Source organism: Camarhynchus parvulus, chromosome 5 (genome assembly GCF_901933205.1).
Source record: "Camarhynchus parvulus chromosome 5, STF_HiC, whole genome shotgun sequence".
Taxonomy (NCBI): Eukaryota; Metazoa; Chordata; class Aves; order Passeriformes; family Thraupidae; genus Camarhynchus; species Camarhynchus parvulus.
In genome coordinates this window covers 32,825,749-32,839,017 of record NC_044575.1, presented here as the reverse complement: position 1 = coordinate 32,839,017, position 13,269 = coordinate 32,825,749, and the positions used below count along the sequence as shown (strand labels likewise).

At 37.6% G+C, this 13,269-nt stretch overlaps 1 protein-coding gene across 5 annotated transcripts in view; it reads left to right on the top strand.

Annotated features, from left to right (window-relative positions):
* The window catches only part of STXBP6 (syntaxin binding protein 6), a 95,003-nt gene that overhangs the window by 25,681 nt on the left and 56,053 nt on the right, over nucleotides 1-13,269 (top strand). For 4 of the 5 annotated variants that reach the window (XM_030948787.1, XM_030948788.1, XM_030948789.1 and 1 more), the window contains one exon: nucleotides 9,135-9,320. In XM_030948787.1, the coding sequence (XP_030804647.1) occupies nucleotides 9,167-9,320 (154 nt within the window). In that variant the 5' untranslated portion in view covers nucleotides 9,135-9,166. Of the gene's footprint in view, nucleotides 1-9,134; nucleotides 9,321-13,269 lie in introns of those variants that run through there. The other variant, XM_030948791.1, reaches the window with a different exon arrangement.

Here is a 13,269-nt window from a genome sequence, read left to right as displayed (position 1 = left end):
TTCTTAACAAATGTAGGTGTTACTCCTTCGTCCACCTTCTCACATCCTCATGTTGTATTGTCTTAGTTTCAGGAATGTAGAACAGATACGATTCTCCTAATGTTTTCACTTCAAATAAAGGCATTCCAGTCTCTTCCTTGGCAAACTATAAAAAGACATAACAGAAATAAAGAAGGATGTTTTTGTTTGCTTGGGCTGTCTAGGTTACCATAATTCTTTTATCCTTCACTGTGCTGTTATACTGTTGTTCTCAGAATTTAATGTAGAACTGGAAAATTTCGCTACGTGTTTTACAGGTATCCCATACATTGATCCCATATATCTCCACACTGATCTGTAAGAGATACTAATCTAAAACTTAATGGTTTGTCCTCATCCATAAACGTGATGAAGTCTTCCCCTACCTCAAGAAGTTCCTACTTGTTCCCTGCAAGGAGTGCGGAGGGGGACAGTGGTATTTTATTTATATTTTTTATTTTGAAAGAAGACTGTCTTCTTCCCAAGAGGCTATCATTTGACAAAATTTCTGCATTACCATGTTTGATGGAAACTTTCTAGCTATTAAAATAAAACAATTCTGCAACTGATCACTGATTGCAAATTACTATGAAAATAATTAAGTAGAACTTGCTTGAGAGTTGAAGAGAAAAGCCAGTAGTTTCCTTTCTAGATTTTTCTCAGCTTTCTCTGAGATTGAACAGGTCAGTCCTCAAAAAAACCCAACCAAACAAAAATAAAAACCCCCACAAAACCCCATAAATTTCAATGTACAAGGTCTGTTTGCAGTCATGGTTTTCTTAAATAGATTCTGTCAGGAGAGCAGAGCTAAGCTATCAAACATAGTGGGGGCTAGAAGCCGTGGATGACAGTTTTAATCATTTCTGAGATGATAACATCCCTTGAGCAAAACACTGGATCAGACCATTTTATTTTTGTTTGTAATTTCTTAAGTTTACAGAACACTCTGCAGTTTTGCAAGCTTTGTTGAAGTGATTCGAAGCTTTGTTGAACTCACCCATTTTGAAGTGAGTGATGCTTGTAACTGCTGGAAGATTCTTGGAAAGAAGTAGGCAGCATGTCAGAAATGTGTTCAGGTTGTGTTATTTGCCAGAAAGAAAAACTATTTATTTAACTGCTGCAAAGTATGAGCACACTGCCAACAGATGGTTTACTACTTTTACATAGTGTTTGTTTTCCTTCAAGAAAAACATTCATGTAGTAGTTCATAGAGGTATTTCTACTCTTACAGAGATTTTAGTATCCCCAGAACTGCATATATTTCATTCTTAAAAGCATTATGCATTTTGCTAGTAAGTTATTCTTCTTAGGCATTTGGAGTGATTGAAAAAAACCACTATTTATATTTACCAAGGAATGTTGATTCACCTTAGATGGATGAAAGAAATGCTTTAATACCTTGATGTTATCTTTTATTGTCTTGTCCTAATGTATTACTATGCTTTTGTACTTTTCCCCAGCATTAAAGTAATAAAAGGAACTTTTTCTTTTTTTTTCTGGTGTGGGTGTTGCAGGTTGCAGTTTAGAAAATTGAAAATATTTATCCTGAAAGGCCTGACTTTGTTCCCTCCTTCTCTTTTGGGATATTTAATTTAATGGATGACTACAACTTGTACCAGTATCAGTTCTGTGAGGAGGAATGGAAATGGAACTGGGAGGATTTGTAAAACCTGATTTCAGAGTTTACTGACTTATACTAGTTGGAGAAAGCAAGTAGTAAGAGTACCATGTACCAGTTTTGTGGGGTTCTATATTTTCTTTCTTTAAAACACCTTCAGCTGATGATGTAGGAATAACCTGTCTCTCTGGCAACCTGTGCACTAAATTATGAATCCATTTAATGTGTTTTTTCAATTATCAGTACTTAATAAGTCAGAATCTGCTTCCTGTGAGATGTTTTGACAGAATAGGTGATGTGAGTTAGTGTATTGTAGTTATGGGTGCTATACTGCCGTAATAGCATTGCAACATTTGTTTTCTATATTCCTATAGGCAACAGTTCTGATAGTTGTAACAGAGACAGACTTTTAACCTGACTTTTGCTACCTCTCTGTTTAAGCCAACAAATAATGGAGTCAGTATACCAAGAAATTTTATACTATCTTGAGCCCCATTTTCTTCTTTTCAAGGAGAAGACCCATATGGGCTCCTGTTTTAGCACTTTTTAGTAAGTTTGGTTCTTTGTAGCAAGTTTTGTTTTTGAAAAAATTTGTCTAGATTGTCTCCATGCCATGTCTTCAGTCAGTGATTTCAATATTTGATGAAAGTACATGACATTTTTGGTTTTCTCTTTAAAGCACAATTTCATGATCCTTGTAAACTAACACTGCTGGGGGCCCATGGGAGCCTTGATCTTACCAGCTGCACTTCATTCCCGTGTGCTGACACACAGCTGTGGAGTGCACTATATCAGGGAGCTTGAGCTGAGTAAAACCAAAAGTAATCAATATTTTTTTAAGATAGCTTAAAAGTGGATTAATTCTCGTCTAGTTCACTGTACTACCACAGAAGCATTTATACTGTCATAGGGAAGAGAAGTACAAAAGGAAGTCAATAAGTAAGTACAAGTGTAAGTCAGTACAAGTGCTTGTGGTGGTCATAAGTTCAATGAGAAACAACACAAACTACTGAAAGAAACTGTGCATGTTCTAAACTACAGCCCTTCCAACTAGTTCCCCTTTCCTTGAGGAACATGACTGCTCCTTCTCACCGGTATCCTTTAATTTCATTTTTTAGTGATTTTTCTTTGCCAAAATACAGACAAACAATTGAACAAGCAATAATAGGTCAAATGCAACTTCAGATCAGTTGATTTGGGTTTGTGATAAAAGTATTAGGCCATGTGAATAAGTTGGAGTTGCTTTAATGGTGCCTCTGGTGCTGTCTCATGTGATATTAGTCACATTGGATTAACGAAGGAAATTAGGTTCACATGAAAGTAGCATAAGGTGTAGAAACAAATGATTTAGAAGTGTACTCTAAGGAGTTAGTATCTTTCTAAGATATCTTTCTTACTGGAGGAGCGAAAGGAAGCTGTGCTATGTCTCAAACCATTTTAACTGTCCAAAGTGATGGCACACAGAATGTACCTCCTGACTTTTGATGGGTGTCAATCTAGAGAACTGCAAGTGTCAAAAGACAGAATTGGACTATAAAACTATTGTACAGTAGGAGAAATAGCCTTAAAGCAGTAAATACAAAAATCCCCTGTTAAGTTGGAATAATTAGTTATTCAGGTGTCAAATGTCCTTTTTTTTTTTTTCCCACAAAAAGATTGAAGAACATGGTAGATGTTGAAGTGAAGCTCTTCTGTTTTGCTATTTATGGCAGTAGCTGTATAAGGCAGTAGCTCACTCCTTATAGGAGTCTGTAGATCTCGAGTTGGTAGGGGCCCATAAGGGCCACTAAGTTCAACTGCTTTCTCCTCACAGGGCTACCTAAAACTAAACCATATGATAAGGGCATTGTCCAGATGCTCCCTGAACTATGATAGGCTTGGTAAGGCGACCATTTACCTGGGGAGCCTGTTCCAAAGACCCAACAAATAGTTCTTTCAGTTGACTCTGGTGCCATCAATGAAGCTGTGGGTCCAGACTTGAGGATTACATTTCAGAAAAGATATAGGGTAAAGGGAAAAGGCCTAGAGAGGTGAGAGGTTTGGAGGAAGAAATCTGTGAGGAATGGCCGAAGAAACTGTGGCAGTTCCTCCTGCAAATGAAAGTCTAAGGTTGGGTGTAATAACTGGTCTTAAGATCTAAACACTTCTGAAAGGTCATATGAATTAAGCTAACCTCTCAAGACTACGATGTACAATGCTGTTATGCAAAAGTAGTAGTTTTTACTTGTTGTGAATGTCCCAGTGTCCTGAGGGCAAATTTCTAGAAATGCAAATCTGGTCTTTCTGCGGCTTTGTTATAAAATCTGGTAGTTCCTAAATTTCTTGGTGAATCTGTGTGATTCAAAATGTTCCTGTTAAAAAAGGATGACTCCAGCACAGGCTTCCAAGAAGTTCTTGACTGATTTTTGGTAAACAGTTTTCTAGATTGGGTGGTGTTGTTTAATGTGGTGTTGTCCATCTTTATTTTCAAAATCTTACATTCTTGAAATAATAATGACTTTCAGATTGTGGGATTCTTGCAAGGAGAATCTAAGTGGGTCTCTTAACTGTTGCTCTTCACTCAGAAAGACGTGGAGAGGGCTGTACCACCTTTACAGAGATGCCTTTGCCATTCTGGGGCAACTCGCAGAAACACCTCCAGCTTTTCATACCAGTTCCAGGGGAGGGCACATTTAGGGAACAGTGCTGCTTTTGGCAGTTAAGAAAATGCTGAAAGAATCAGTGTCCACTGATTCTTGCATTATTTTATTAATTTCTTATGAATATAGTCTTGATCCAGAATACTGTGAAAATATAAGCAGAAATTAATTTTAATTTGCTGCAGTTCTTCAATATATATTTGTTTTCTTGCACACCTATTTAAAATAATCTACTAATGGCCTGCAGTTATTCACACACAGAATCACAGTACAGAAATGTTATGTCTTACATTTGAGTTGGATTTTTCCCAGATTGCAGTATTTAGGTTCACTTCAGTATTACATCCTTTTTGTGAGCTGGGATCTATGATACTGTTTACTAGGACCTTAGCTTCTAGATCTGGAATTGCTGTTTTCTTTTCAGAACATGAAATATGACCTGGAATATACAGTAACCCATCCCTCAATATGTTTCTGTCACCTTATATGCCTTATGTCACCTCCTACTTAATTTTCTGTACCATTTAGAAACAGTTTAGGGGCACAGTCTCAAAAGAATGAAGTGATACTGCATCTTCTGTAAAGTAAATACCAGGCAACTATCACAATAGCAAGAGCTGTTCTTTTGGCAACAGTGTCTTGCAATGATTTCCTTAAGTAGATGTCATCTTTCAGGATAGTGGCTTTATTAAAAGCAGATTTGAGTGCTTGCTAGAGTTACTATTCCAAGAATAGTTGGTTGCTCAGATGATTTCACACTGCAGGCAGCATTTCAGTGGTTAGCCTGTCCTGTGAGCCCTTCCCTGTTTGTGATTAAACTGAAGATCCTTAAAAACAGCCAGATTTAGCGTACTGAACATTTTTTCCTTTTTTTTGGAAACCTTTATGTCCTTTTCCAGCTCTTGCTTTGTATTGTAATTTACTCCTATTTGAATTCTGAAAGCTGAGAATTAGTTTCCTTTCTGCATACCTATACCCTCAACAAAGATACTGTAAATCCCTTTTTTCCACTTATTTGCATAGAGTCCTATGAAACATGTGGGTGTAAAGATAAATTAGCCATTTGCTGGCTGTGTGCCTGAAAACAGTCTGAGATTCTGGCTAACCAGAAAACTGTCCAGTTTTGGTTTGGTTTTTTTTTTTTTTGTTATTGAACATGTGGGATGCATTAAGGATTCAGCTTAATTATCTTGGTTTTATTTAATCTTCTTTTTAAGAAATTGCCTTTAATTGTTGCCCCCTCACATACTTCTAGAGGAAAAGTCAGCTGTTCACAGAGGGAGCTTTTAGTGATAGAAATATAGTGGAGAAGAACTGTAGTAGAGAAAGATGTGAGAAGATGCAAATGAGCAGCGCATTGCAGGCACTTTTTCAAATCCACACAGGAATCTTTCCTCTCTGTGTTTCTTCTTTGTGCTGGGACCACAGTGTAAATGCTGACATTCTGTTCCATAGTGCTATAGTAGATGGAGTGAAAAATTGCAGAAGAAAAAGGGGGTCTTTGATTAGCCTAAAGCATCAGTATAGTAGTTTGAGCGGAAGTAAATATGTGGAACAAAGCACGTGAGGTAGGAAATGTGGTCTCTCTTTCTGAACTCTTAGGTTCACTGGAACATTTCAATCCCCCTTACCTCAGAGGGGTTAATGCTGCAAGCAGTAATGCACTGTCTGAGAGTGCTCAGTGGTCCTCCAACAAGTTTCTTTAAGGATTTTATTTTGTATTTGAGTACAAATGGGAGGAAGAAGTTTGTGTTCCAGTGCATGAGTTCATAGCGGCCTTGAGTGGAAACTGCTGATGGTTTGAATTTGTCCTGGAATGTGCACCAAGAGAAAACATAATTGTGCAAAGAAATATGCATATACAACATGAAGTTGTGCATGTACAGGCAGGGGTTTGAGGTTTTTTTTTGAAGGAAAAGAGGGATTTTGTTGGAGAATGGGGAAAAAAATGAGACTTATTCATGTTCCTTGAGGAAGTGTATATATATATATATATATTTTTTTTTTTAAGTAAAACTGCCAGGAATTGTATTATCTCCACTTGTAAAAACAGGGAGCATTGGAAGGCTTTACTTATTTAAACAGAGGTCTTCTGCATGCCTCTAGTGCATAGGAGAAGGTTGCTTATTTGAATTCAGCTGCTGATTTTTTGACGATGGAAAACAACTTCATCTAAACTATATTGACATCTCAATCTCAGAAATTTGTTTGTACACAGGCACAGTTAGTTATTTTCTTCTTTAAATAAATGGGCTTTTGTGGTTTGTGTTAGTGTCAGTTTTCACATCAGATTTGGCAGTTGCATCAAGTACACACTGTGTTAGATTAATTGTTTGAATATGGCTTCTGAAGCTGTTGTCAGCCCAAGTTCCCAGAACAGAAGGATCAAGGATCACAATCTCTGAAGTCAGGAGTCCACACTTTAGTTGGAGGTTCCAGTTACAGTCCAGGTATCTACTGTGTCTGTGTACAGCTTCTGGTAAATGTATACAAACCAGCTTAATGTCAAAGCCAGTGGCAGCATGCAGCAATGAACCACTAACATTTTGTGATACTGTAGGTAAGAAAAACTTGCATCTTCTCTCAATCCGGGAAGCCTTTACATCCCTGAGTAATCTTTGAAGTCATATTTTATTTTACAGTCTGTGACCATTAAGAAAATGTCTGAAAACATCTATTCAACAACTCAGTTGCGGAATTAACAGCATCAAATCATTGCAATCTGGAAAGCACCTTTTCAGTTGAATGTCACTTGAGTGTCTTTTAACCTGACAGCACTTCTGTGTGTTTTCCCGAAAAGCTGTTCACTGAAAATTCTTTAGGCACATGAAGGTCTGGGTTTTGCAAAGATTATCAGTCTCTAGTTCAGTCAGGAGGAGGTCTGTGTATTTAAATCCATTGTTGTTAACAGTGGCCTTGAATTAAAAAAACAAAAAAAAAAAATTACCTCAAAAGCTAGTTGCAGTTTCCCAACAGTTTAAATGCTGGTATGATGTACTCTGCAAATATTTCTGTAACACAGAAGAAGAGAAAAGTATGAGATGAATGTGAAAACAGCACATTTTCTTTCAGAACTTTTTTCCAAGTAACTGCCATGTAAGTTTATTATTTTGATTCTGTTGTGATGTAAATATATTCATTTTAAAGGATAGGTAACTAAGATGTTGGGACTTACGAGATCACAGCTTGTCAGGAGCTATGCATTCTTTGATCACTTGAAATTGGTCTGGATTTTTCTTTTGATGGAGACAATTTTTAAATCCAATTCACTTTTTTAAAGGTTCATGTAAAATGACGTGATGATAAAACATGTCAGAATTCAAATAACTCTATGTTGGTTAACTGAGGTATGCTGTTACAGATTATTTTGGCACAGGATTCTGTTTGCATCCCAAAATTAGCGGGTGATGAATTAAGTTTGGACTAAGTTGTGCTGTTTCATGTGTAGTTTTTTTTTAAATTTTCCCATTTATAAGATAAGGGAATGTCATAAATAGAGACAACAAAACTTTGAGACTGAAAGTCTTAAGGCAATTACCTTGCTGGTAGTATGTGCACAAAAAATAATGGATCCTTGACCCTCTTGGTTTCATAATCTAATTTGACTGTAGTTTATTTACATTTATTTTAAATTATAGCAAATATCAAATGATCCCACAGGCAGAATTATCAGGTAGTTCAGGCCTGAGTATTATCATCTTCGAACTAAGAAAGCTAAGGATGTCAAAAAGATCTGTCAGCTTGAAAGTCTTAGTAATACAGAAACGTGTAAATTAATGTATGTGCATTGAAATGTCATTACATTGGGACAATTAAAGGTGTCATTCAGCAGTTTCCGTGAATGGGGGCCTATGTATGTGTTACAAGAGTCAGTGCAGAACTAATGGGAGTTACAGCTTGCACAAAGAACCTGTTAATGTCCCCTCTCAGTTCTCCCTCCTTTACTTAGGCCCCTCTGCAGGCTGTGGTGAGGTTTGTTTTTTGGGATGTGCATGACTAAGCTGCTTCCCTCCTCCTTCCCTGTTCTCTACAATAATTTTTTCCTATATAAATGTGTATGTCTCTCCTGAGACAAATGTCTCTCCTAAGTCAACTGTGCTGTTTTGTTACGAAACACACTGAGGAACTGACCTGGGTCAAAATTACAGAGCCCAAAAGTAGAGGTGTGGTTTTGTCTGTGTTGACCCCGATGGTGTCTCTGACACCGTTTCCTGTGCAGTTGCCCAGTCAGTAATTCCAGAGTTGAGGGGATGAGATGCTAAAGCTGCAAGAGGTGCAAGAGCTGCGTAATCAAATGCTGTCACCAGGAGCAGTGCTCCTGAAGGAACAGTCTCACCAAGTCTGAAGTTGTCTCTGTCCTCTGTGAACGTGACTTCTTGTGTGCCAGCACAACCATGGTTCTGCTTCCCTAAGCCCTTGCAGTGCTTTCCCTGTGTATGTGGGACACAGATCCGAGTTTCCCTCAGTTATCAGAGGGGGAATTAATGAAGCTTTTATGCTGCATGAAGTTAAGCAGGGTGTTTCTCTGAGAAGATTTTGCAACATACTGAAGTGCTAGTGCTTCTGCCCAAAATAAGCGAAGCTTGTATAAGCAAATTTAGGAAGTGTGGAGAACTTCAGTGAAGACACTTAAATACTTTGAAAATTCTGCCTTTACAAATATGAAATTATTTTCTAAATTCTTTGAGGCATTAGAAACTTTCTTTGAAGGTCAGAGTTTTTAATGCCAGAGTAAGTAGACTTTGATATAACTTAATAGTTTCTAATATTGTGGACTTTGATACAACTTAAGAGTTTCTAATATTTTTTTATATTTATGATTTTATTTTTTTATTTTTATTTATTATTTTTATTTTTAGAGAGCGCCAGTCTGCTATACCTGTGATCTACGATGAATGCTAAATCTGCAATCAGCAAAGAGATTTTTGCCCCACATGATGAAAGGATGCTGGGAGCTGTTCAAGTGAAAAGAAGAACAAAAAAGAAGATTCCTTTTCTAGCTACTGGGGGTCAGGGTGAATATTTAACATACATATGCCTGTCAGGTAAGTTTAATGACTTTTGACATCTGGTTATTTGTTTAGGTTTATCTTTGATTAACTGAGCAGCTGTTGTCTGTAGCCATAAGGAGCTGGATTGTTCGAATCTTCATAGTGTAATGAGAGAATTGTAGCACTTACACCTTTTGTCTTGAGGAACCATATGCTCTAGGCTGTTTATATTTATATACTATGATAAATTGAACAGGGGGTTTCATTGTTTAAAAACCCCTTGGTGTTCTCACAGCACAGCTGCAGAGTATGAAATAGAATATTTGGTAACAGTCTTTCTTTAGTCAGATTAAGATATTTCTTAGAAAGATGAACTTTTCAGGACATTGAAGTGATATACAATGTATTTTTTTATGCCATGTTTCAATGACTGCCAGCTGAGGGTGTGTGAGTACCTTTGGTATTTAGGGTGATTTAGTCACTTATGTTTTTAGGCATATCAGTTGCTGCCTTTGAGTGCATGCATCTTGCTGGAAGTACAGTTAGTGGCCAAAAGCAATGTGCTATGACTCTCAGAAAAGTACAATTATTTTTTAACTAAATGAGAGTTTCATGACTCTTTCAAATTGTGGTGTTATTTTTTTAAATAATGTTAAAACTTTCAAAGCACAGGAGCTAAAACTCCGTGACACTACTACTGTTCTAGCATGTCACACATCTGCCCAAAAAGTGTACATTTACTGAATGTTATTGGATGAGATATATTCAGATACATATGTACAAATACTTCTGTTAGACTACAAGCTGCAGAGCAATTGCACACACATACTGAGGTCAGTGAGACAAAACAGAAGACTTTTCATTTACAGCTGAGTATTTTGCTTGTCATTGTAGGATCATAGAATATCCCGAGTTGGAAGTGACCCACAAGGATCATCGAGGCCAACTCCTGGCCTGGCATTTTGGTAAACCCAAAAATGGCACCATGTGTCTGAAAGCATTTCCAAATGCTTTGTGAACTGTGCTGGGCTTGGTGCTGTGACCAGTTCCCTGGGGGCCCTGTTCAAGGGCTTGAACGCCCTCTGAATAAAGAACCTTTTTCTGATACCCAGACTAAGCCTTCCCTTATAGCGTTTCATGCTATTTCCTCAGGTCCTATCAGTGCTCATGAGAGTGAAGAGATCAATGTGTGACCCTCTGTTTCCCCTTCTGAGGAAGCTGTAGACCACAGTGAGGCCTTCCCTCAGTCTCTTATTTTCTAGGCTGAGCAAGCCAAGTGACCTCAGCCATTCTCCCCACACAGAGAGCTTCAAAGAAGGATTTAAAAATTTATTCCCCTAGGCTGTTCCATAGACTTGTGGTTGGAATACTCTGTGTCGATATAAGAACTGTATGCTTCAGTCTTCTCAAGGTGTAGAGGAAACTAATCTAGGCCTCTCAGCTCTTAAAAAAATGTTCAAATCACTAATGTTTTTAAGCAAAGCTATACTCGTCTTTTGGGAGTCATAATTTTTCAAATGTCAGTCCAGTTTCTTTTTCTTAAGTCTTCTTATCAAGAGCAATCACGTTCTACATCTGTGCAGTAAGTTTTGGGATACACAGGTGTTTGATACCCATGTTCATGATTAAAGGTTAGAGATGTTCTCTATGCTTACAATTTTCTGTAGGCTAAATATTCTATGGGTGGATTTTTTTTGTCTTTTTTTTATTTGATATTCTGTAAAACTTGGCATTCCTTCTGCTCCCCCACCCCATATTCATATATATCAGTCAACATGGATTTTAAGACAGTGAATGGTCTTAAATGCATTTATTGTTTTACTGCCACAGCATATTATGAGTAAGGAAGAAATAGTGGATGTCCTGACTTAAGCAGAGTTGGCCACTCATGATAAGGAGAAGCATTCAGGATCTAAATACAATTACTTTGTGGCAGACACTGAAAAGCTGCATATTGATGTTGCAAGAGCCCTCCCATGTGGCTCACTATTCATGGTGTTTTGCACAGATCTGGGTCCAGGTTTTCTCTTATACATTTATAGTTTATATTATGAGAGTACAGTATAGTTGGTAATATCAGCAGGCAACAAAGTGACCAGGGAGAGGACTGCCTGGCTGTGTTTGATGTCACATTCCAAACAGCCTGCTCAGCAAGATTATGCAGTTCAGTAGGGTCAAGTGCAGTTAGGTATGTAGTCAGGAATCATCAAAGGCACAAAACCACGCATTGGGGAGCAAGCGATTCTGCCATTGTGTAAAAGAAATTGTGATGAGGATAAACTGTGATTTTGCCTATTCCCAATGGCTGTGAAGCAGTAATGGTTGTAGTTGCAGCACATTGTTACAGAAAAAGTTTCTGTTTAGTAAGGCAAAATTAATGTGGTCATGGCAATTTAGCTGTGCCCCAAACAGTCCAAGATGGATTGCATCTTGGGACAGCAGAATATACTTGATTACCTTCCTTTTTTGATGTAATGTGAAGCAGTGTACAGCGTACACTGTGAAGCAGTCACAATGGTGGCTAGCTCTGAATTTGTATTTACATTTCAGGCAACATTTCATGTGCTTTAGTGCTGAGTGTTGCAACCTCTTCCCTGGAAATGCCTTTATCAGCCTTTGACTCTTGTCCCAGGTTTGCTATGTATTAGGTAAACAAAGTGACTGGAATATCTCTGTGTTCATAGTTTTCTTGGACTAATTCAGTCTGGCCTTTGCTGAAAGGAATTTGATAATTTACTCTTTAGAACAGAATTTGACAGTTGAAAGAATAGAAACTGACTCCTTATATCCTTAGGGGATATAAATATAAAACATCTTGTCTAGTTGTAGTTTCATCCAAGGTATGGTACAGAAAATGAAACATAAGCCACTGTGACAGCTACTTCTATTTGCTGCTCACTTTGAAACTGAGAAATTACACAAAATGTTATAACAAGAGTTAAATGTTTTCCTTTCAGTGTTGAACTGAATTTTGGTGTTGAAAAGACATTTTATCTTAGTTGTTTATTTGAATTTCTGCAAGTGTGGATAGAGATGCTGAGCAGGGAGAATGTCCTTAGCCTCAGAAATGGGACAGTGAACCATTAAAAGAATCAAATATTGAGCAAAGCGAGATGGGAGAGTAAGGAAGATTCTTCTTTAGTATTGGTATTTGAAGTATGCACTGGGTTTTTTGATTGTACGATATTGAATACTGAGATGTTAGTAGTAAACGTGAATGCTTGAAGGAGGTATAGATAAAGCCTGTAATCTGAAACTGGACACAGATTAAGCTAACAAAGCTGTAGCAAGACTGCTTGATAGCCTGGTGGTAACCAAGCAGCTGGGTTACCTGCAGCTTTCTAGCTTAGTGTTGGAGCTAGCCAAGTTAAACTGGCAAACAGAGCCAAGACAGATCTTTAAGGAGTTATTTAGCTGAAGAAGAACAAGAAAGGAGTAGACAGATGGGAAACACAGAGGTAGGGTGGCTGTAGGCAGAACAGAGAAAATGAACACTGGGATTTTTGTAATGTAAAAGAGGATTTAACACAGAGAAAAGACAAGAAATTCAAAGCTGAAAGTGGATATTTATCACCTCCTCCACACTAGCAGACCTAGTGAGAGTTATTGGATCAGGTCTAAGTTTTAATTTTGTCGTCATTGTCTTATGTAATTGAAACATAATTGTTTAAAATAGTTCTTAGCCTTATTTAGAATTCTGAATTAAGTATAAAATGCTTAAACAGTCACTTCAGAAATACAGGTCATTGGCCTACTTGCCAATGGGTGGTATTTTCCCCTCTGTGTAAATGTTGTGAGAATGTTACTTCAGTGTTCATCATACTCACTTTCAATCTGACCCACTTAGATGTCAGATTCTACTGTATATTTGAATATTTATACAAAAAAGGTCATGACTGACATAAGAGAATTGGTCAGCCCAGAAGAGCACACCAGCCAAATGATGGTCCAGTCTTCTGCAAGTTCTGACCTGGACAGCTGTTTGCAGACAGCTGCAGGCCAG